Consider the following 25618-nt stretch of genomic DNA (forward strand, 5'->3'; position numbering starts at 1 on the left):
CCTTTCTCTGTTCTAATTCAAACATAGGAGAGCCTCTGAATCTTTCAGATTGGAAAATCCTGATTTATATTTTGGGAAAAGCTGAGAGCAAGTTGTTGCTGGAAATTCTCCTCACCTCTGCCATCTTTGTTTTACTCCCTTGGAGCGTAAGGCCTTTTGGATCCAGAGCCAAGGGCACAACCAGGCTGCTTAAGGTGTCTAGTTTGAACACTGATGAGCATTCTGCAGATGTTTGAATTAGGTGAAACTGCCTTTAGCATCCTTACCTAACTTGATACCAGTTGACCCTGCACTCTGGTCTTCATTAGAACCCCTAGCACACAGCCTGGAGAGGTTGCACATGATATAACCTCTTCCCTCCTTCATTGGGCAGCTATACACATTATCTTCTCCAAAAATCAGTGCTCTGAAAAATGAGTGCACTCATAATCTGCTTGGGCACTTGGTTATCTCTGGTCTCCCCAAATAGTTTTCTTCTAATTGTAAATTTGACCCAGCTACTAACAGGAAGAACTATTAAAAAAAAATGTGACTTTGGTCCATGGACAACTGCCTTCTCCAAACTTACTGTTTTTATATCTTTGACCTTAATGAAAGTCTCAGCAAAGCCCATGAGCATATCAATTTTTGTGCGTCCATCACAGCTGTTCCTGAATAGTTTCTGGGTGTAGGGAATGAGGATAGAATGCCTGGGTAGCACCACAAGAGGCTTTCTTCTCTTGAGCAAGCCCCACATGGCCTCTTTCCTGGCCCAACTGGCTCTGCCCCTGCATCTGCTGCCTCTCTTGTCTGAGGTCTGGGCAAAACAGCAACCTCTGATCTTGGCCTGCCAGCTGGTATCTGACCCACTGCTCTTGGGCCTCCTTCCAGTTCCCAGTCTCTTGCAGGTACACGTGCTGAGCAGGAGAGCCCGGAGCAGAGGCATGCCCCCGGGATGTGACACTGGTAATACTGGGAGCAGGTGCAGCAGCCTCTTCTCGGCAGCCACCCTCCTCTCGGGCAGTGCGCCGGCCCACCTTCCTTCGGGACACTCCATTCAGAGACTGGTGGGGGAGCTGGTTCGGCTTGTCCACAATGACCTTCATTTTCATATCTGTGGGACAAAAGAAGTTGGGGAAGAAATGGATTTAGTTAGGATACAACAGTACATTAAAAGGATTATTCACCACGACCAAATGAGATTTATTCCTGGGCTGCAAGGTTGGTTCAACATCTACAAATCAATCAGTGTGATACAACACATTAATAAAAGAAAGAACAAGAATGATATGATCCTCTAGATAGATGCAGAAAAAGCATTTGACAAAGTACAGCATCCTTTCTTGATTAAAACTCTTCATAGTGTAGGGATAGAGGGTACATACCTCAATATCATAAAAGCCATCTATGAAAAACCCACAGTGAATATCATTCTCAATGGGGAAAAACTGAGAGCTCTCCCCCTAAGGTCAGGAACATGGCAGGGATGTCCAATATCACCACTGCTATTCAACATTGTACTAGAAGTCCTAGCCTCAGCAATCAGACAATAAAAAGAAATAAAAGGCATCCAAATCAGCAAAGAAGAAGTCAAACTCTCACGGTTTGCAGATGATATGATACTTTATGTGGAAAACCCAAAAGACTCCACCCCAAAACTGTGAGAACTCATACAGGAATTCAGTAAAGTGGCAGAATATAAAATCAGTGCACAGAAGTCAGTGGCATTCCTATACACCAACAACAAGACAGAAGAAAGAGAAATTAAGGAGTCGATCCCATTCACAATTGCACCCAAAAGCATAAGATACCTAGAAATAAATCTAACCAAAGAGGCAAAGAATCTGTACTCAGAAAACTATAAAATACTCATGAAAGAAATTGAGGAAGACACAAAGAAATGGAAAAACATTCCAAGCTCATGGATTGGAAGAACAAATATTGTGAAAATGTTCATGCTACCTAGAGCAATCTGCACATTTAATGCAATCCCTATCAAAATACCATCCACTTTTTTCAAAGAAATGGAACAAATAATCCTAAAATTTGTATGGAACCAGAAAAGACCCTGAATAGCCACAGGAATGTTGAAAAAGACAAGCAAAGCTGGTGGTATCACAATTCCAGACTTCAAGCTCTATTACAAAGCTGTAATCATCAAGACAGTATGGTACTGGAACAAAAACAGACACATAGATCAATGGAACAGAATAGAGAGCCCAGAAATGGACCCTCAACTAATCTTCAACAAAGCAGGGAAGAATATCCAATGGAAAAAAGACAGTCTCTTCAACAAATGATGTCAGGAAAATTGGACAGCCACATGCAGAAGAATGAAACTGGACCATTTCCTTACACCACACACAAAAATAGACTCAAATGGATGAAAGACCTAAATGTGAGACAGGACTCCATAAAAATCCTTGAGGAGAACACAGGCAGCAACCTCTTCGACCTCAGCTGCAGCAACTTCTTCCTAGAAACATCGCCAAAGGCAAGGGAAGCAAGAGGCAAAAATGAACTATTGGGACTTCATCAAGATAAAAAGCTTTTGCACAGCAAAGGAAACAGTCAACAAAACCAAAAGACAACTGACAGAATGGGAGAAGATAATTACAAATGACATATCAGATAAAGGGCTATTAAGAACTTATCAAACTCAACACCCAAAGAACAAATAATCCAATGAAGAAATGGGCAGAAGACATGAACAGACATTTCTGCAAAGAAGACATACAAATGGCCAACAGACACATGAAAAACTGTTCAACATCACTCGGCATCAGGAAAATCCAAATCAAAACCTCAATGAGATACCACCTCACACCAGTCAGAATGGCTAAAATTAACAAGTCAGGAAATGACAGATGTTGGCAAGGATGCGGAGAAAGGGGAACCCTCCTACACTGTTGGTGGGAATGCAAGCTGGTGCAGCCACTCTGGAAAACAGTATGGAGGTTCTCCAAAAAGTTGAAAATAGAGCTACCTTATGACCCAGCAATTGCACTACTGGGTATTTACCCCAAATATCCAAATGTAGTGATCTGAAAGGGTACATGCACCCCAATGTTTAGAGCAGCAATGTCCACAATAGCCAAACTATGGAAAGAGCCAAGATGTCCATCAACAGATGAATGGATAAAAAAGATATAAGGTGTGTGTGTGTGTGTGTGTGTACACACACAATGGAATATTATGCAGCCATAAAGAAACCCGAAATCTTGCCATTTGCAACAATGTGGATGGAACTAGAAGGTATTATGCTAAGCAAAATAAGTCAATCAGAGAAAGACAAGTATCATATGATCTCACTGATATGTGGAATTTGAGAAACAAGGCAGAGGATCATAGGGGAAAGGAGGGGAAAAATGAAAGAAGATGAAACCAGAGAGGGAAACAAACCATAAGAGACTCTTAATATCAGGAAACAAACTGAAGGTTGCTGGAGTGGAGGGGAGTGGGAGGATGGGGTGGCTGGATGATGGACATTGGGGAGGGTATGTGCTATGGTGAGCGCTGTGAATTGTGTAAGACTGATGAATCACAGACCTGTACCTCTGAAACAAGTAATACATTATATGTTAAAAAAAAAAAAAAGAAGAAGATAGTAGGAAGGGAAAAATGAAGAGGGGAAATTGGAGGGGGAGATGAACCATGAGAGACTATGGACTCTGAGAAACAAACTGAGGGTTTTAGAGGGGAGGGGAGTAGGGAGATGGGTATTAAGGAAGGTACATATTGCATGGAGCACTGGGTTTTATATGCAAACAATGAATCATGGAACACTACATCAAAAACTAATGATGTAATGTATGGGGACTAACATCACCTAATAAAATAAAATTAAAAAAAAACAACAACAGGGAGACAGGGAGACACACACACAAAAAAGAAATGGATTTAGTTCTCAAATCAGTTAAGGTTAAGAACCCTCACTTCACATACTTCGCATTCCAGAAACAAGACTGTCAATTAAAGATTGAGTTGTATCAGCTTATTGATTTCCAAATGGCTTTAGGAATATATTTTTCCTAAAAAGGCCACTGTATCCCATGCTAAATTTATAATGAATATTAATTATCTAATAAAGATTTGATAGGGGCACCTGAGTGGCTAAGTCAGTTGAGCACCCAACTCTTTTTTTTTTTACGATTTTTATTTATTTATTTGACAGAGAGAGAGACAGCGAGAGAGGGAACACAAGCAAGGGGAGTGGGAGAGGGAGAACCAGGCTTCCCGCCAAGCAGGGAGCCTGATGCGGGGCTCGATCCCAGGACCCTGGGATCATGACCTGAGTTGAAGGCAGAGGCTTAATGACTGAGCCACCCAGGCACCCCTTGAGCATCCAACTCTTGACCTCAGCTCAGGCCTTGATCTCAGGGCCCTGTATTGGGCTCCACTTAATAAACAAACAAACAAACAAACAAACAAATATAAAAATTTGATAATATCACTTCCCCAAAAATACTTTTTATGATGTGGCTAAGTCAACAAGGTTTTCTCCTTATAAGCATAATGGCTTAAATACAAAAACCAGACCATAGTCTGGTCAACTCACATTTGTATTAAGAAATTTGAGCTCTAGGGGTGCCTATGTGGCTCAGTCGGTTAAGCATTTGCCTTCGTCTCAAGTCATGATCTCAGGGTCCTGGGTTCAAGCCCATCTCAGGGTCCTGGGATTGAGCCCCACTCTGGGCTCCCTGCTCAGTGGGGTCTGCTTCTCCCCCACCCCCTACTCTCTCTCTCTCAAATAAATAAATAAAATCTTTAAAAAAAGAAATTCGAATCTAAAAACTAGTCTTAACACTGTGGTTTTTATGAAAAATTCACAATTTGATTATCTTTGATTCTATAAAATATGAATTTAAACATCTGTAGAGATAACATAAACATATCAATAAACATGTACCCATATAAGTGTATACATATATGGTTGTATAATAGTGGAAGGAGAGAAGGACCACTAGACTGGAGTCACAAAACCAGGGTTCAATCCCCTTCCCTGCTAGCTGGCTCTGTGACTTTCATCCTGTCTTTTAGCCTCTCTGGACATCAGTTGTATAATTTCATATTACTCTCAGGTACTACTTCACAATTTACTAAAATGTATTTCATTTTAGCAGTCTTGTTTTAATTACAGTTTTCTTCCCTTGACATTTCATTTGTATTTTATTTTCCTATTCAACAGAATGAATATTCAACTCAGAAGAATACAACATTGGTACTGCTACGGTAAACAAATGATCTGGGCACTTTTGCCCTAATCCGTCCCAATTCTTTGCAGGATATATTATATAAACCATAACACTTGTAGCCTTTAAAATGTGATCATGCCATATGTGAATGAGCTAACTAACCTCTCATATTATTGGGTAATAAATAAAGATGAACTAGAGCTATATAGAGTTCTACTGATGCAGTTAAGTAAAACCTACTAAAACAGATGTTTATGGTATTAAATATATGAGAGATGGTCCCTAGGAGCAACATAGCAAAGCAGCTAAAAGTACATACAGGCTTGGAATCAAACAAGTGTTGTTAGATTTCCTGCTTAGTCCCTTACTCTCTGAACACATGTGCGGATTGTACTTACTCTCCATGTACTTCAGTTTCCTCATCTGTAAAACAGTTATATTGATAGTACCCACCTCATAAGATTGTTTGAAGGTTAAATAAGATGAATCATGCTAAGCACCACCCAAAATCTATGATGTGATAGACTGGATAAATAATAATCACCATAATTCAAATCACTAATGCTCAGAGAGTACTCATCCCCGACAGGCACTGTTCTTTATGCTTTACATTCATTCACTCACTTAATCTTCATAGCCATCCCAGAAGGCTAGTCCCATTATTGTCCTCATTTTACAGATGGAGAACCAAAGGTACAGAGTGTGTAGTTACTTGCCCTAAGTCACAAAGCCTCCAAGTGTAGATATGAGATTGAAACTTAGCTAGCCTGGTCTTTACCATCTAACATAATTACCTAATAGGATTCCACATGCATATTTTTTTACTCTGTCAACAGTTTGTCTTAATAAAAAATGTACCCTAAATTAAAAGCCCTGTAGATATCTTTATCTCATACAGATAGAAACATTATACAAATTCACATTAAAATGAACAAGCAAGCACGCTCCATAAGAGAGACCCTAGAGGTCTAACTTGGAAGTATCTTTTTTCCCAAGATTGCTTATATTTTGTATATACATTCCATTCTCACCAATTTTCTTAAATGTCAGCTCTTAGATTTGCATTTGTTTGCCAAATATCTTGGTTGCTGAAGGTTTGAAACATTTTCATTCTGAAGTTTCAAAAGTGCCTCAGATTCAATATCTCAAAAGAATGAACTTGTCAAATTTTTCTCAAATTCTACTCTTTTCTTTCTTTATTTCATTCATGTAATCCCTTTTCAGGTGCTCAAACTAGGTTGCAGGAGGAATCATTCTGAGCCTCCAGAGATTCTTCATTGGAGAGCTCATCTATTTTTTCACTGGTTTATTAGTTAATCAATCAATTAATTAATTAATTAATTTCTGAGCACCTACTATGTGGTAGGCCTAGAAATACAGCAATGAACAAGAAGCAGTCCTAATATCATGGAGTTTATGCTCTAATAGTGGAGACAGACATAAATCACAAAATGCATGGAGGCTGTACTAGGTCTTATGATAACAAAGGTCCTGGGAGCATGTCCCCTGCTATCCAGGGGCTCCAGGAAACAGACCTCTAAGCTGATTAAGGTGAGAGCCCTATAGTGAGTGTGTATAGCGAGTATGTAAGTAAAATACTAGGGAAGACAAAAGAGGAATTACCTAACACTGCCTGAAAGCTTAGGAAGACTTCACAAAGGAGATGACTCAAGTTTTGAGGCATAATATGGTGGGAAGACATTCTAATATACAGTATGGCATATGCAAAAGCAAGGCGACAAAAACAAACAAGATGTACTGGGGACTCTGAAAATAGCTCCAGACACTGAGAACTGAGGTTGTGTATATAGATGTGTATATAGATGTGTATATACATGTGGATGTAGGGTGGGGAGTGGTAAAAAAAAAAGTTATCATACTTGATAGAGGCCATAAATAAATAAGGGGACTTGAAAACTCTACTAAGGAGTCTGGAATTTATATCACAGAAGACGAGGCGGTGGTTTTAGAATAGGGCAGTGATATATTATTTTCATCTTGGGAAGAAGAGCCTTTCTATAATGAAGACAGTGAACTGTGGGGGAGTGAAGGAGGTCAGTTGAAAGGCTACTGTAATAGTCTGAGCAAAACATAATAAAGAACAGTAGGCCAGAGTCAAAGATGTTGAAGAGTCAAGCAGACATATTCTGAGTACGAGATGTAACAGTGGTGGGGAAGAGAAGGCTAATATTTATTGAGCATCTAGGTATGGGTCAAGGACTTAAGAACTATCCCCATTTATAGATGAGAGATTAGAAGACAGAAGAGACCTTGTAATCTAGAGAAAGTAAAACAGAATGTATTTCTATTGCATCAGGAAAAAAACATAAAACATTATTTGGTGCACATGAAAATAAGCCAATTGAAAATAAAAATATTCCTCTCGGGCTGTATTACTGGTGGCTGTCCAAGTTCCTGGTGGCTGTAGGTGCTAATGAGTTTTTCTTGAATGAATGCTGTAAATATAAGGATGTGAATATATTTTACATTTCCTCCCAAGAAATTATAGCTTTCTTGAAAACATGGGCTTGCTCTTACTCTGCTTTTATCTTCTGTTGAAATTATCTCACTGTTAACTGAACACTGATTTTAGTTTCCTCTTCTGCTAAGAAAGTGGGAAGCTTTTTCAGACGACGTATATGAAAAGGCACTTCACGGTAACAGAGACCCTAATTTCAAATTCTGGCTAGTGCTCACTCTGTGTGTGTGCATGCAAAAGCGTGCCCATGCATGTGTGAACTCGCACATGACCTCAGGGCAGGTGGTTAAGAGCACAAGTTTGGGAATGGGACAAACTATTGAACCTATGTCTGGGTTTACTAGAAAACGAACTGCCCCTTTGAATTGCAGTTTTCTTATTAGTGATATGGGATAATTTGGTCTGCTATCTCCTAAAACTGTCGTGAAAGCAGATGAGCTACGACATGTTTTGGCACCTTGTAAACTATGAAGGACCCTAGAAAGCTCAGCTGTTGTGTTGTGGTTGTGTTATTATTGTGATGATGATGGTAACTTGAGGAAGAAACAGAAGAACCATTCATTTGAGTATTTCATGAAAATTTAATGTACATACTGGCTTACACATTACAAGCATTGTTTTAAAAAAATATACCTTTTTCTAACTTTGACATCTAAAAGTATCTACGGCCGAGTGTTCAGGTCCAATTCCTTTCAAGTACTTCATAGATACGTAGTGCTTAGTCTCCAGCTGTATCCTCCTCTGAGCCCAAAAGTCTCAGCTCTTCCCCCTAATTACCCCATCTCTCACCTGTAAGAATTATCTTAAAATACCCTAGCCCTGAAATATTTTTTCATCCTATCTTTCAACACTCTCTGCCTTTTATTCATCTCCCCAAATGCCTTACTTCCTTCAGAAAATACTTCCTAACTCACGCATTTCTTATTGTCACAACACATTGTGTATTGAGGGATGTATCAATCTATTTTTATAAGCTTTAAGGTATCATGATTCAATTTAAGAAACAGTTTTATTGGGGCACCTGGGTGGCTCAGATGATTAAGCATCTTCCTTTGGCTCAGGTCATGATTCCCAGGTCCTGGGATAGAGCCCCATGTCCAGCTCCCAGCTCAGCAGGGAGTCTGCTTCTCCCTCTCCCTCTGTCTCTCCCCCTGTTTGTGCTCTCTCTGTCTCTGTCTCTGTCTCAAATGAATAAATAAAGTCTTAAAAAAAACAGTTTTATTAAATTATAGGGTTTTTTTTAACAAATTAAAAGGAACTCAAGATTGTTCTGTTGAAGACGCCCTTATTCATTTGTATTCCAGTATGTGTCTTTTGAAGAGGAACAGGCTAATTATTGAAAATAACGCTTAAATAGCAATTATAGCAATTATCACATGTTGGGCACTAATTATACATATATGTAACTTAATACTTACAGCAACCGCCTGAAGTAAGTGCTATTATCATCTCCCTTTTAGAAGGGAGGCCACTGAGGTACAGAGAGGTTAAGTAACTTCCTAAGACCACATGCAAAGTAGTGGCAGATCTTACTTACTTGACAGAATTCAAAATTCTTGGCTCCAGAGTCTGTACTTTAAGCACCACATAATACTGTGTAGAGTTGAGGATAGCAGCAGGAAGTTAAGAAGAATGTTGGTTTGGACACGCATGGGAATATGGCACGCATGCAAAAGTCATCTTTCATGGGCCTTACAATGAAAACAAATGTTGAGAACTATCTTGAACCCCTTTGGGCGGGGGCGGGGAAGGAGGCTGTGGCAATATTGTCATCAACATTGCCCATGTCTGCTTTTCTTACATCTCACTTCCAAATTCCTTAACCACTCTTTTATATGTAACGTAAATGCTAATTTATTAACCTGTATATTATCTCCTCTCTCAGTTTCCCAAGAGTTGTTTTGATGTGCATTAGCAGACAGTGATCATGTCTGTATCATACTCTAACAGACAGTATTGGGGCAAAGGGTACCAATTTCTTACCTCAATTTAATCTAATAATGAAGGGGAAGTGAGGTGAGAAAAGGGGGGTAATGACATAATATAAACAGATGTGATATACTTTTGATTTAGAGCAGTCAAATGAGATAAAATAATCATGTTGTTTACATTGTTTCTGTGATACATCAATTAATATTCTGCTAAACCCGTGTTATTCCTATCTTCTCTCTCCTTTTCCACAGTCCTTTTCCCTGGCATGTGTCTGCTGTGGGATACGACCTAACTATGGGACGATTCTCTTGCTTAGAGCTATGAGAACTTTCAGGTTATCCTAGGTTTCCCTATGGGATCTTCAGATCCTTATAGAACTATTCCTGGACAGCTTAAACTACATTGATTTATGCCTCAATACTTGTTGACTAAAATTTCTCATCTGACTTGGGCAACTGCTTCTATTATTGGTCACCTTTCCTTGTATGACAGTCTCGTCTTCCTCTTGAGATGTTGAGTTCCTTCCAGGAAGGAAATTTTTGTGCCATCCACCTTGTCTCCCTATTATGACCGGTCCTATGTCAACTACTGAACTTGGTGTCATCTCCATAATTACTGCTCCCACCAGGAGGAAAAGACATAGTTTACTGAGATCAGCAAATAACCAAAGAACAAGAATAATATATTGTCAGAGAGAAGCAAACTTAAAAAAGAGAAAAAAAGGATTTGAATTTTTATACCTTGGTAAAACCAACAGCACTTCATAGAAGATGAATCAAACACAACAAGTCACCTATTTTCAACCCACTGAAGATATTGTTATCTTGTTTTTGAGAGACCGTTATTGGAGATCTGTTCCCCCTTGTTCTTCAAGTCTGCATCTATTCATGAAGACTAACATAAACTTATCTTTCCTTTGGAGGCCCCAAAACATTTAAAAATCTTCCATGAATTATTTACACGGAAGCTCCAATCAGCAACATACCTGACAGACTCCCTAGTCAAAATGAAAGTGCACTGTATAAAGGTGTCCAGGGAGACTGGCCACCTCCCACTGTGAGGTTATAGACAGAACTAAGTCAGCACACATTATATGTCAGCACTGACATCAGAAGGAATCAGATCCTTTGATCTTGGACCTCCACAGGAAGCTTAGATCTCAGACAAATTAGATAAAAAATGAATTTATAGCAGATATGTGTCCTAAGGCATTTGGCTGAATGTTTGGGTTTTAGCGAAGGAAGAATAGTGAATATCAAAACATATGAATTGGCATGTGTCTCTTCTACCTCCATCTTGTTGGTGAGTCCCCATTAAAATGGAAAGATAAGATTTCAAATGGCCCCTCCATGACACTTAGTGTCCCGTTGGTGGGTTCGATCGAGTTTTAGGAAGAATGGGATAAAATACGGGAACATATATCCCTTTTCTATGAAAAGGAAGACTTGGTGGTGTTAGATCCTTTCAGCTAGTGGTTTTGGATCCAGTTCACCATAGACAGCTATAATTTTTCCAGCTATCCTTAACCTCCTTTGTTTTCTAAAACTTTCCTGGGCAACAAGTATATGGTGTGCCTGTGATTGTTTTAAATTTGTGTAGGTACTGTTCACTGGCTCCTTTTGCAAGGAAAACATTAGCAATGAATCTCTCCTCCCCCTCCCACCACCCTCACTGCTCATATTTTCCCAGCTCAGTCTCCATGTCCGGCATTCTGTGTTGGATGATCTGGACTCAGCATAGAAGGCAAATAGGGTCTGAAGTAGACAGATGGATAGTTGATCAACCAACAGAAAGAACGTACTCCACCTTGGTTTCTCGTTTGTTAATAAGGGCAACAGTCCTGCCCACATATTGAAGAAGGCATATGCAATAATTAAGATTAATTAATCTAGATTATTTGTTCCTGTAAGTGAAAAATTATCATATATTTTTTAATAAGAAATGTATTGCAAATCAGAAGGGATGGGAATTTTAAAAAGTTGAAGGAAAAATGCATTTAATCCCATATTATAGCATGAGTGATTTCCATTTTATTGTTTTTATAATATTCCAGCAATGGATGTGTTTTAATAAACCTGATTTAACTCATTAATCCATATGGAGTCTACTTTGGTGTATTTGGGGGTTTTTTTGAGAGAGAGAGAGACAACAAGTGCAAGCAGGGGTGGGGAGGGGCAGAGGGAGAGGGAGAGAGAGAATCTCAAGCAGAGTCCCTGCTGAGTGAGGAGCCTGACCTGGGGCTCAATCTCACAACCCTGAGATCATGACCTGAGCTGAAAACAAGAGCCAGATGCTTTACCGACTGAGCCACCCAGGCGCCCCACTTTGCTGTATTTTTTGAAGTGTGAATCTAGATTGAGAAATGTTCTAAATAGTCAAATTTACTAACCCTATTTATAGACTCTTTTTTCCTTTATTTTTATTATTTCCTTTATCATATGTTCTATTTATATATCTGATATTTATATCTAATTAAAGTTATTTGCACTAATATTTCCACATATTCTTGTGTCAGTATCACACTGCCTTAGTAATAGTAACCTAAATATTATTCCTTTGAGCTACCCATCCCTACTGCCATAAAATCAATTTCTTATAAAAAATTTGGCTTTGTATCATTGATCTGTATTTTCTGAAGAACTTTAGAATCATCTTATGCTGTTTTATTCAGTATAAAATGATTGTAGCTGCACTAAACTGAAATTGATTTAGGAATTACTGATGTCTTTGCAATATTAGTCAATCTAACTAGAAACGTTGCAATTCCTTATGTAATCAAGTCTCCCCTTTAAACAACTTAATAGAATATAGTTTATTTTTTATGTAAGTCCAATACTTCTCTTGTTAAGATTGTTTTCCAAGACAGTATATTTTTTAGTTGTTATTACACATTTCAGTATGTTCCATACTGTATACCATTGGCTTATACAATATTATTTTTGCATAAATTGACATAATATTTGAGTAAGCTACTCAAGTTACTTATAAATTATAGCAGTTAATGGTTGAAATCTTTTAAGTTACTATTAAACAATTATATCATCTGCAAACCATCAGGTATTTTCTCTAACATTGCCTTCTTTTGTTTTTATATCTGTGTTTCCTAGCACTCTAAAATATATGTTATAGAGTTGTGGTAATGAGTTGCTGTTTTGTGTTCATGTGAGTAGTACTTCTTCTAATATTCCATTGTTAAACCTGATATTGGATCTTGATTGCAAAGAGCATTGGAACTCTCCATCTAATTTAGCAGGAAGGATCTTATTCCTAGTATTTTTTAAAATATTCCTATTTTTAAAAGTTTTCTTAAGGAATTAAGTGCTAGATTTTATTCACATTTTTAAGTTAGGAGGTGTTCATATCTTTTTAATTATATGACATGGGTATGCTGTTTATTAGTGATTTCCAAATATAGTTTACTTTCCTGGGAACTTGGGATGATTTGTAGTCCTGAGCTATTTTGGTCTTCCCTGCTTCTGGACATCTTGAGGCCATCTCTCTCCTCCCCTCTCCCTGTCATTCTTATAGATTTGTACCTATAAAGGTAAACTGATAGTCCTTTTTATTTTATATTCACAAAATACACCATCTATAGTCAATAGGACTCTAAAATGGGAGACCTAAATCCCTGAAGTTGATGGTTATAGTCACGCATCCATAATATCTTGCCATTTTTACATGTCAATTTTCAATTCCCAACATTGGGTACATGGATTTCATAAAAAGAAAAAAAAAAAAGTGGCCAGTGGCCAAAGATCAGTGTTTGCTCAGGAGAAGGTAGCACCGAGTTCTGTAGCAGTAGCTGTCCCACAAAGACAAAGGCAGTAGCAAGGAAACTAAAGTGGCCCTAGAACGCATTTTGTCTGGAAGTAAGAAGTCACATTTTGCCTGTTGTTAGGACCCCAAGGATGTATAGTCATTATCCTGCTATTAATTTTGTGAACCTGAATAAACTTTCCACATCTCTTTTAGAAGAGATAAGGGGACTTCTATAGTCGTTGAAAAACTGCTGGAATCCAGGGTTCTCTAAAGAGGGGGAAGGGCAGGAAGGGGTCTCATTTCATCTCTATCTTAATCGTTCACTCAACAACCATAGTTATAAGTGGTCTAATATCTTAATGCCCTATGGTAACAGTGCTGCTAGAATTAGAAAAGATACAGAACTTTTACGAAAGGATCTGGACCACACAAACACCAAAATCATGTTGTATATAAAAGGTGTTAAGAGAACAAGAGGGAAGTGTTATCAAAGTTGAGAGAAGGGATTATTCTTTCTAGCTAAAAAAAAAAAAAAGAAAGAAAGAAAATGAAAAGGAGGAAAAGAATTCGATCTGGGATAGGAAAGAGTGGAAACTTTAGCTGTGTGGATACATTGGAGGACATTTTGAAGCTGGGAGAACTAGTTGTATATGGGGAATACTGTCCTGGAGGGAAAGAAGGAGTCGGGGGTGGTGGACATCTATAAGGGGGGTGTTAACTGAAACTCAACAGAAGACATATCTGTGAAAGGGAGTGGGTGAAAGTGGAAACCAAATATTGCAAAAGAGGAATTGGTCAAAGTTGGTGAACAGGGCACAGGGTGCTAAGGGGAACACTACGAGGTAAAGGTAACTCTGAGGTGTCTCGCCTGGGAGATCTGCCCCCTGTCAACCCAAATTAGGGGAGCAAGGGAATGGCTGAGAAGGAATGATACAAAATTGAGCTTTGACAGAGCAAAGCTAGCCTCCCTCCCTGGCATTTCTAAACCTGAATGTGTGAAAACTGGACAACCAAGCCCTTAGCAAATGGGATTTGAAACTGTGATATGATTTAGGAGCTAGAGGGACTAAACATGTAACTTAAGATAATGATATTCTTTCTCTCTTGGAGCATTCTCTCCCATCCATAAATGCATTGAATACATATTGTTTGTTGTGATGGCTTTACACTTAATTGTTTGTTGCCTAGAATTGTTCTTTCATTTCCCCCCAAATATTATTCTTGTGTCTCAACCATACTGCAAACTCATAAAGGACAGGGGACCAGATATCACCTCTTTGCAACTATACAGAAAGGATCTCATAAGGTACTAAATAAATGTCAGGAAGTAAATAAATACTTATTCAATATTTATTGGGAGACATCATCTAACTGCATTTATTGAGTCATTCCAGCATCTCCCATCTACATGTTACAAAAACAAATAATAGCTTCTGCCAGGGTTTCTCAACCTCGACATTATTGACATCTTGAGCCAAATAATCTTATAATGCGCAGGGGGGGACCTGCGCATTATAAGATGTTTACAGTGCCCTTGATCTCTTCTCACCAGATGCCAGTAGTATCTCCCCATCCCTGTGACAACTGTGACAACAAAAATGTCTCCAGATAGGGGCACCTGGGTGGCTCAGTCAGTTGGGCATCCGACTCTTGATTTCAGCTCATGTCATGATCTTAGGGTCCTGGGATCGAGCCCTGTGTCCAGCTTTGTGCTGGGCATGTACCTTGTTTGAGATGCTCTCTCTGCCCCTCCTCACCTCTCCCCCACTCTCACTCACACACTCACTCTCTCTCTAAAAAAAAAAAAAAAAAAAACAAACCTCTAGGCATTGCAAATGTCCTCTGGATGTAGGATGACCAACTGTCCCAATTTGTCTGGGACTGAGGGAGTTCCCGAGAAATAAGGCTTTGATTTTTAAAACTGGGAAAATCCTGGGAAAACCAGGATGAGGTTTTCATCCCACTTGGGGGCCAAAATTACCCTGGTTAAGAACCGTGGGCCTGTGGGAACAGGGAACCACCTATGTATGATCAATTCGAAAAAACAGAAGTCCATGGAGGCACACATTTAATATTCTTGGCACATAAAGAGGAAAATACTAATTTTCAATGAAGTAGGAGGGATTGGGAAAGACTTTATAAAAAACAACAACAACACATTGAGCTGATGCTTAAAAGCTTCAGGAAGTTTTAACAGGTGAAGACAAGCAATCCAACTGGAAGAAATCATGCAAGCCAATGGGTGGGAAGGTGTTAGACAAGTCCCAGGACGAACGAGTTAGTGTGGGGAGTGTGAGCAGGGGGCAGGAAGGTAAATTGTAACCTAAGATTACAAAGATAGGATGGAGTCAGGCCTTGGAAGGCTTTGAGTCTTAAATAACAAGAAGAACCAGCAACAAATAACACATATATATTACACACAATATGCCAGGGATTGTTCTGCACACTTTAGTGATATTAACTCACTTAATCTGCACAACAACCATAAGTGTGGGCGGTATTATTATGGGAACTTTACCAGGGAGGGAGCTGATGGGCACAGAGAGGATAGTTGGCTTCCTTGAGGCCAAGTCAATGGGAAAGTCAGGATTAAACTCAGTCTATCTGACTCTTAGCTTTCATGCTGTTAACTGTCGCATTCTCCGGCTCTCTAGCTAACACTGGAAATTCATTAGATCTACTGACTGGCAGAGTGACAAATGCAGATATGAATTTTAAAAGCCAGCTCAGGTGGCTGGTAACAATAAAATATGAGGGATATAGGCAGCGCTCCTTTCTTCCTGCATTGTAACTCCACTCCCCCTATTGCATCCATGCAATTTTTAGTAAAAGCCATAACCTGATGAGTTTACAGTCTGAATCTATGGGAGTGGAAATGCTCAATTCCACCAGCTGAATAATTTTAGTGCCAGGTAGTACTTAGTGAATGCAATGTGCTCAGGAGAGGCACAGCCAATCCCCAAAGTTTAGAAAAAGAGGGAAAAGGGAAACTAAAGTGCCATGGAAATAATGAAATAAAACCAAACTTATTTGAAGTTAGCAGTAACTAGTTGTTTTGTAGCTGGTAATAATTTCTGAAGAAAGGTAGGAGATGCATCATTACTTGCCTTGGAATTGATGCTCTTCAAATTTGGACAAAGCTTAGAAAATAAGGAAAAAAATCTGCTATGATCCCTAGGGGTGGATTTGGATAACACATCTTTCTATTTTTATCCTGGATGTCCCAATAGCATGGCCTTTGATACTCCCATCCCTTCAATCTAAACTTTTCCACCGAAACCCTGTCCCTTATCTCATTCCTGATAATTTATTAATAAGCCACCAGATAAAAAATGTTTCTTAATAAAACACCCAGGCATTGTGGACTGCTTAATGTAGTTAATTTAAGTAGGGCAACTGAGATTCATGTAGATATCCATATTAGATTAGGGGGAGATTAGCATCACTCTTGCTGTTTGCTTAAGAATGCAGCTAAGTATGCTGTGCTTTGCAGTGCTGAGTTCAGATGAGCATTTTCAAACACTTGTTCTGAATTTCCATGCAGTAATATAGACAAGAGGTTTCTAGAAGCCAAAATTAATGTGGTCTTAGATGGAATCCAGAAAGAATTCCTGTGCATTTCTCTCTCTTCATTCTTCTCACACCTACTCACCCCAAAACTATCACCACCACCTACTGGTGTAGGGCCAGGCTGGAGTATGGCTGGCTAATTTGTTGGGACATTTCTAAAAAAATAACTTTTATTTCCTGCAGTGGAAAAATTCAAACAGGCAAACAAACTGATATTTACACACACACACACGCCAGAGTTCATTGAAGTAGTTAGAGGAAGAACAACACGGAATTGCTACTTTTTAGTTAAACATGGTACTAGGACCATTAAGATTCATATTCCTTTCTCAAGCAGAAAATATCATGAATACTGACTATTGCTTAGAATAAATAGCAATATTATTCTCTTTAGAGTGTATGCTTCAAAGCGTTTCAGATCCATGGAAATTATATGAATATTTTTCATACACCATATCCACATTTGACAAATCCATCTTGTGTTCTGACCACTGTCTTCCTGTTTTCTGTGTCTTAGAAGGACAAGGGCAAATCTTTGGTCTGAAGTAAATGCTTACCTTTTCTTTGCTTGGCACCAATTCCAATGGCAATTAAAAAATATAACAAGCAAAATCATCTAGCATTAATGTACAATGTAAGCAAATAATACATTTTGCTAAAAGTATGGCTAAACGACAAAGCAGAGCTTAACAAAGCTGACTCATTTCTTAAGGGTTCCATATTCAATCTAATTTGTAAGGTTGGTATTTGGTAACTCCACTGTCTCATTTCCCAAATTCAATAATATTGCCAGATTGGCAGCTTTGCAATAGCTAAGGGAAAGATTATATGCCTATACTTTGGTTTTCCCTTTCTCTATGTAACAAATTCAAATGTTAAACCAATTATCATCTCCTAAGAAAAAAATATAAACGTCAACTTGAATAACTGGTTAATAGCTGAGTGAATCAGCTGGACTTGGGTACTCCTATCCTGGGGTGTAATTTCCTTCAGAGGAAGTGACAGTCTAAAGAAGGAGCTAACAACTCAATTGATCCAGAAACTGACAGCCATGGGGAGAGGGAGGCCATAGTTCATCCATGATGGGTGTCTCTTTTGGGAATCATCCCCACTGTCCAAGCTTACCTTCTCCCATCATGGCATCTTCCTTTTTAGTCTCTTGTGATCTTTTGCGCTTGGATGAGAGGTGGATATGATCATTTTGATTGTCAGTCTGGAATTCAGAAATATCTTCACTTTTTATTTCTAGATTAATGAGAAAAAGATGTGACTGTTTCTTGGTTTTTAGAGTAAGACAACATTTTTATTTGTAAACAGGTCCTAAGTGCTAAGGTGTTTCTCTTGTATGCCCCAACACAATGATTGTGATATACATGCACTAGAATGCATATAATGTATTCAGAGTTTAAGGAATAATGAAATACAATCCCATATACTGACCAGCAACTTTAAGGTATAAAACTATACTATACTATACTATAGCCACCATATATGGCTACAGAACACTTGAAATGTGACTAGTTCCAATTAAGATGTGCTGTAAGTGTAAAATATGCACCTGATTTTGAAAAACTGTAAAATATCTAATATTTTTATATTTATTGCATATTGAAATAAATGTTGATATATTAGGTTAAGAGGACACTAGAAAATTGCATCATGTGCCTCACATTTGTGGTTCATGTTATATTTTTACTGGACAGAGCTGGTATAGAATGTTACAATACTCTTTAACCTTTTATTTTGAAATAATGATAGATTCACAGAAAGTTGCAAAGAAATATACTGGAAGAATTCATGCACCCTCATCCAGTCTCCTCCACTGTTAACAACCTATATAACTATATAGTATGATATCGAAACCAGGAAATTGACATTGGTACAATCCACAGAGCTCGTGCAGATGTGTGCTTTTGATTGAAGACTTCTGTTCTTGGCTGATGAGATGTTTTATATTCTATTCATTTATTTATTAAATATCTTAATCAAAAATGTATTTCCATTGCTCATGCCAGGAACTGTTCTAGGCAATGGAAAGACAATGAGTAAGAAAGACCTGGTCCCTGATCTCATAGAGCTTTTATTCTAGTTTGAATGGCAGAGGATAAACAAAAAAATTCGTAATGTAATGTCAATTGATGCCAGGCCATGGCATATGATATTTTTTCTCAAGGAAAAGCACTTTAGGGATTGAGTTTAGCTAAAAATCTGATTTCTTCATGGAACATCATTTTTACATTGAAAGAACTTGGAAGAATGAAAGACAGATTCTGGTTATTCATACTTGGGTACTTGGTAGGTTTTTTTTTAAGTGAATGAAGCCAGCCTGTAACTTCTATGAAACAACTGACAGTATTTGGCACCAGTGATAAAATTCAAGCTTTCATGGGAAATTTAGAATTTTGGATAACTTATATCAACTATAAGTTTCGCAGATATCTAACTCTTAAAGATTAATGTTGATATTAACAAATGCAATTTTAAAAAAATTATAGAATGAAATATGTCAGAATTTGAAAGATCTTTATCACTTAGTGAAACAATATTTTCCAGATGGCTAAAGCATAATGTTTCAAAATCATGCATAGGTAAAAGCTCCACTCAAAGTATATGATAGATTAGTGGGTTTTTCATGTAACAGAGTATAGAAAGTACATTGAGATGTACCTTTAAGTAACTAACTCTTGGCCAGTTTGGGTGCAGTATCAAAGAAGATTATCCACAATTATTTGTGAAGGCTATTAAAATACTCTTCCCCTTCTACTTTGTACTTATGTGAGGCTGGATTTTCTTCATATACTTCAGCCAAAACAATACACTGCAGCAAATGTAATGCGGAAGCTGCTAAGAGAATCCAGCTTAAGGTAGACATTAAAGAGTTTTATAAAAATGCCATTCTTTTCATTATATGTATTTGAAAACATCATTTTTAAATAAAAAAATGTTAATTATGTTAACATATAATGCGTGTATTATTGTCATTTTAAAGTAAAGTAAATTTTACATTTGCTTTTTTAACTTCTAATTTGGAAATAGTAATAGATGGACACACATTGACAAAATCTCTTTGGGGTTTTCAATAATTACTAAAAGCAGAACAAGGTCTCGAGATCAAAATTTTGTAAACTGCTGACACAGACCGTACACCTGAACTGGAGAATCCTGTTCCATGAGGAAGATGGGGAATGATATTTTTTATTCTAAAGTAACAAATGCTAATCCTAGAAATTTGAAAAACACAGAAAAATATAAAGAAGAAAAAACAAATTACTCATACAGAAGTGATTACTGTACCTTTTTTTAAAAGATTTTATTTATTTATTTGTCAGAGAGAGAGAGCACAAAGCAGAGGGAGCAGCAGGTGGAGAGGGAGAAGCAGGCTTCCCACTGAGCAGGGAGCCGGATGCGGGACTCAATCCCAGGACCTTGGGATCATGAGCTGAGCCGAAGGCAGACGCTTAACCAACTGAGCCACCCAGGCGTCCCTGTACCTTTTTTTTTTTTTTTTTCATAAAGTGCTTCCATGATCTCTTTTCATTTTTGTAAAGAAAGTTAGGAGTCTGCATCCACTCAGGAAAATATGTGAATTTAATACAGGGAAATGTGTCCACAGATACTGAAAAGTTGAAAAAGCAAAAAAGAGGTTACTGAGGTAATGATATGCTAGTAACTGTAGGAAGAAGCTTCCTCTATCGCTGGGGAACAGAAGGGAAGAGATGGGGTGAGCAGAGCTTAGTGGGAGGTCCCTCCATTGCGGTAGGCTTAGCTGTAAAATGGAGGATGAGAATTAGATAGGATACGTCACAGAATTGCATGAAATTAAAAACATGAAAGGTCTTTGTTTTCAAACCAAAAAGCAACACACACACACAACTTTAGATTTAAAAACAAAGACCAAAACCTGCATTCCACAAATCACAGGCAACAACCCAGGATGAGATCCCATTTTTCTTGAGAAAGTCAAGGTACCCTTGAGTTTCCTTGCAGTTTGCCCAGCCCCAGCAGGACAGGGAGAGAGGGAGGGATATCACACTGATGCTTGGTTCAAAATAAAGAGTGCGTCTCCTGGAGCTTCCCTCCCCCAGCATCTCTCAGAAACCCAAGCACCGTGAGTCTTTCAGCAGTGGCGCCATGCTTCTTCCTCTTTCCTTTCTTTATTTTGACCTTCTTTCTTTGCCTCACCTCTTTTGCACCCACACTTGCTTATCACTTTGGTTTCCTAGCATCTCCTAATCTCACAAGTGTTTTGTCTGCTCATTTGATGTGGTGGAGTCAGGGACTTGTCAGTACCTGGCCTGCCACTCTATCTCCCTCACTCTAAGAGCAGAGTAGAAAGAAAGAAAGAAGCCTCCTTTCCAGAACTTCTTTCCCTCAGTGATGCTCCATGTCTCCAGCCTAAAAGAAATGATCTGCTTTCGGGAAAATGTCTAAGAATACAGTTTCTGTGCTCCTAAGAAAGAAAAAAAAAAACAAAAAACACCAAAAATTCTCTTCCCTCTTCTGATTCTCTTGCCCCTCTTCCTTAAACTTACTTTTTGGAAGATTACTTGGGCAGTGGAACATAATGTTTCAGAGAGTAGGATCTGGAGCCAAACTGCCTGCCTTTTCCCTGATTGTGTGGCCTTGGGCAAGTTACTTAGCCTTTCTGTGCCTCATGCTCTACTTCCATAACACAGAGCCTACGTCATAGGGTTGTTATGAAGATTAAATAAATCCATGTATGTAAAGTACTTAGAACCCGGCCCATAGTAAATATTCAATAAATATGTGCTCTCATGATTATCACTATGATTATTTAAGGTTAGGCAATCTTCATCTCTACTGTATGAACTGAGTAATTTGGTTCCATGTGGTTTAATATGTTGCAGTTTCATAAAAATTTCTCCTTGGGGGAAGAAAAAGAAATGTTAGTATATTACACATGATGACATTTCCCCATCGATATTTTCATTCCCAAAACAAAAATCTACATACTTCTGCTTTTGCTTTTCTTTAGCCAACAGCAAACCAGATAGAACAGAGCCAGCCATGAGGCCACTGAGCACAGGGAAGCAGCCAAGATGATGGTTGACTTCTCGGACCTAGCTGTGGGTAGGACAGTGAATGACCTTGACCGAGCTGTAAAATTGGCCCCTGTTAAAAAAAAAGCCCCCATAATAACATGTTAATAGGGTATAAAGATGCTGATATAACAAAAATATTGTGGAAGAGATATGTTTACAACAACACCTGCCACTTAGTAGGTTCAATAAATATTTATTAAATTAAGTGATTAAATGAACTAATAATAAAGCCAAGATTTGTGTTTCTGAAGAACTACAAGAATCCAGTTCCAACAATAACGTACAATTGTTCTTTCCAATTCTGTCCGTTACCAATGGGGCATTCTTCCAATTCTCCCCTTTCCTTCTCAGACTTACCTTTTCCACCAGTGCAAAATTTCAGTTTCACTCTCATGTCCTACTAATTAGAACAGAAATGCTCTCAGCCCCAGAATGTGTGAAACTACTTGTTCTGACATATGTCTCCTATTCAAAAAATGGCATGTAACATATCAAAACAGGGGAACAGGGACTATTACCACAGAGCCAAGAGAATTTTCTCATGTCCATGAGAATTCTGTTATCTGGAAAACTGGGAGTACAGCAGTGACGAAGAGATAGAGCCACTTTGGTCACGATGATGGGGCAAAATGGGCAAGTTCCTTTAGAGACTGCATCTTTCTAAGAATTCATCTCAAAGCCTTTAATAGACTGAAGAATTTCATTCTCACTTCCTCACTTCAATGTTATTTTTGGAATAAAGCACACAAAATCCAAAAAAAAAAAAGCTTTCTTATACTCATAAAAATTGGTACATAAATGTTTATAGCACCTCTGTCTGTAATCATCCAAACCAGCAAAGAACCCAAATGTTCTTCAACATGGGAATGAATAAACCAACAATGGTTTATCCAGACAATGGAATACTACTCAGCCAAAAAAGAGGTGAAGAAAAAGAGAAAGAAGAAGGAATAAAAAAAAAGGGGGGGGAGTGAGAGAGGAAGGAATAAAGGAAGGAAGGAAGGAAAGAAAAGAAAGAAAGAAAGAAAGAAAGAAAGAAAGAAAGAAAGAAAGAAAGAAAGAAAGGAAGGAAGGAAGGAAGGAAGGAAGGAGAGAGGGAGGGAGGGAGGGAGGAAGGAAAGAATCAGACTATTAGTAAGAAAGTAACAACTGGGATGACCATAAAAGGCATTATGCTAAGTGAGAGAAGTCCATCTCTAAAGGGTACACACTTTATGATTCCATTTATATGACATGGTAGAAAAGACAAAATCAATAGAGATAAAGAACAGATAAGTGATAGTCAGGGATTAGTGGTAGTGCAGGGGACGGAGGACAGAGGAACAGAATAAGGGAGATTTTTTGGAAATGTTCTATATCCTGATTGTGGTGGTAATTACATGAATCTGTTAATATATTTGAATCCATAAAAACACATACAAAAAGTTTATTCTATGTTATTTTTTAAATAAAAAAATTTTAAATTTGCCTACAATTTTGAGGGTGACAGATATGTTCATTATCTTAATTGTGGGGATGGTTTCATGGGAGTATATTTTCATCAAAATTTATGAAACCATATGTTTTAAGTATGTATAGTTAATCATATGTCAATTACACCCCAATACAAAAATGAAAAGTTAAAAAAAAGCTTGCCTATGAACATGAATTAGTGATAGCCAGTGATTTTTAAGTAGCACATCCAAAACAAACCAACCCACACCAAACTTCGGTTTTCATCTGAATAATGCAGACAAAAACAGAGTTTTTATTTTCTCTACTCAAGGAAACATCATGCTTTTCTTTGCTGTGCTTTCCTTGGGCTGAATCTGATAATTTGATTGAAAGTTACAGTCAGGTTTTCAGTCTCTTGACTCCTGGCTGACTCGATCCCAAAGCTACCATAATAAAATTAGCTAGAAATGGTTCTCCCGTGTGTACATCTTATACTTGAGACATACTTGGCTTGTTATTAATTAGTTGCTTTTTATGAGCATCTGAATAAGATAAATCTAGCCCAGAGACGGGGGAATGGATTTTACTGGGGATTTGATGAAGTAAAACAAAATTCCTCATTCTTTTATCCATTTTCCAATGATTGCTCGGTGATTGTTTACTTTGCTAACTGGATAAGTCACTGGTCTCATTCTGAAGATATTTACAAGCTAGTAGATAAAATGAGATATATTTACAAACATTTGTAATACAAATCAGAATGTGACACAAACAGAATAATGCAAATCAATTGCTCTGGAAGGATATTTCCCATCAATATGGTCAGGGAAAGCATTCCAGAAGAGAGCATATCTAAGTGGGGCTTTGGAGGCTAAGCAAATAAAGGCAGAAAGAAGAAAAAAGCAATTGTTTAGGAAATTAAGGCTGAAAAATATTGGGAATTAATGCTGGAAAGCATTTGAGGTAAACTTTGGTCACAGTAAATGTCAGCCAAAAGCCCCTTGACTATATCCTGAAGGCAATGAGGCGTCATAGAAGGAAGAATTCTGAGCTGGAAAGTGGCATGAACTAAGTGGGATATGGATGATCAGGCCATGGAAGTGTTTCGAACACAAATAATGGCAGAGGGGCTGAAGTCAGTGAAACTGGTTTAGAAGCCCAGAGAAGTACCTGGGTCTAAGAGTAGAGACCACCAGCTTTCAAATATTTTTAGCAGAAGAACATACAAAACTGCAGTCTTAGACATCATCTCAATATCCTCACTTACTCATTGTAAAGAAATAGTTGTGCTATAATGTGCCAGGTTTTTCTACACTCTGAAGATACAGTGCTGAACTCAGCAGAATTCCAGTCCCTTTTGGAACTTAGGTTCTAAGGTGGGGGGAGGGGACAGAGCCCAGAGACAAATACACTGATACCCTGATGCCATGTGGCAGTAAGTGCCATGAAGACCAAAGTGAGGTTGGCAGACAGAGAGTGACTGACGATGGAGCAGGGCTGGGAATGGTAGACTGAGTGATGCAGAAAAGGCCTCTCTGAGGAGGAGACATTTGGGAAGAAATCTGAGTGGAAGGATGAATGAGTCATGTGAATTTCAGGAGGAAGAGTATCCCAGGCATAGAAATAGCAAGGACAACAGAGTTTATTTGGATTTGGGGGCCAGGAGTAGCCCTGGCTCCCTCAGTCTCTTTTCAGCCTGGCAGCCCTTGAGAACCCCCTATGAACTGCATGGATCCAAGGAATGGTCAGTTCTCTGACCATCTCTCTCCCACAGCCAGGTCACAGGAATGATAAAGAAGGGGGAAAGCCTGGCTGGGAAGTCAGTAGAATAAACACACGGAAACCCTTCTCTCTTGGTGGTGTCTCAGGGTGTTCCAAAATGAACAAGTGAGCTGGATTAGTCAACATATTAGAAAGACTTGTGAGGGTCCCATACACATCTGGTCAGACCTAGTTAATTTCTCAGTTCCTCAATGTCTATACTTCTAAAATATTGTTCTTCTCTCAAGATATTTGTCTTCTTTCTATCTTCCATCTGTTCTCCTCTAATTTAGACTCCGTAAATCTCATTCTGACAGAGCCTCACGTCCTAGAGATGGTTTTGAAAATTATGAAGAATAATTGAAGGAAAAATGCTGAAGAAAACTTTTCAAGATAATTCCTCAGCTAGCCTGTTTCGCAAGGTATAGTGAAACCTAAAATGTAGT

General features: G+C 38.4%; 1 protein-coding gene across 1 annotated transcript in view; it reads right to left on the reverse strand.

Annotated features, from left to right (window-relative positions):
• Positions 1-638: 638 nt before the first annotated feature.
• Positions 639-25618, reverse strand: part of PKHD1 (PKHD1 ciliary IPT domain containing fibrocystin/polyductin) — a 453232-nt gene continuing 428252 nt past the window's right edge. The window contains exons 64-66 of the mRNA XM_064597023.1: positions 21889-22047; positions 18040-18159; positions 639-1093 (exon numbers count right to left, since the gene is read on the reverse strand). Coding sequence (XP_064453093.1) covers positions 639-1093; positions 18040-18159; positions 21889-22047 — 734 coding nt within the window. The remainder of the gene's footprint in view (positions 1094-18039; positions 18160-21888; positions 22048-25618) is intronic.

The sequence above is a fragment of the Mirounga angustirostris genome, unplaced genomic scaffold (assembly GCF_029215605.1).
Source record: "Mirounga angustirostris isolate CCGP_5_RB_7025 unplaced genomic scaffold, mMirAng1.0.hap1 SCAF_8, whole genome shotgun sequence".
Taxonomy (NCBI): domain Eukaryota; kingdom Metazoa; phylum Chordata; class Mammalia; order Carnivora; family Phocidae; genus Mirounga; species Mirounga angustirostris.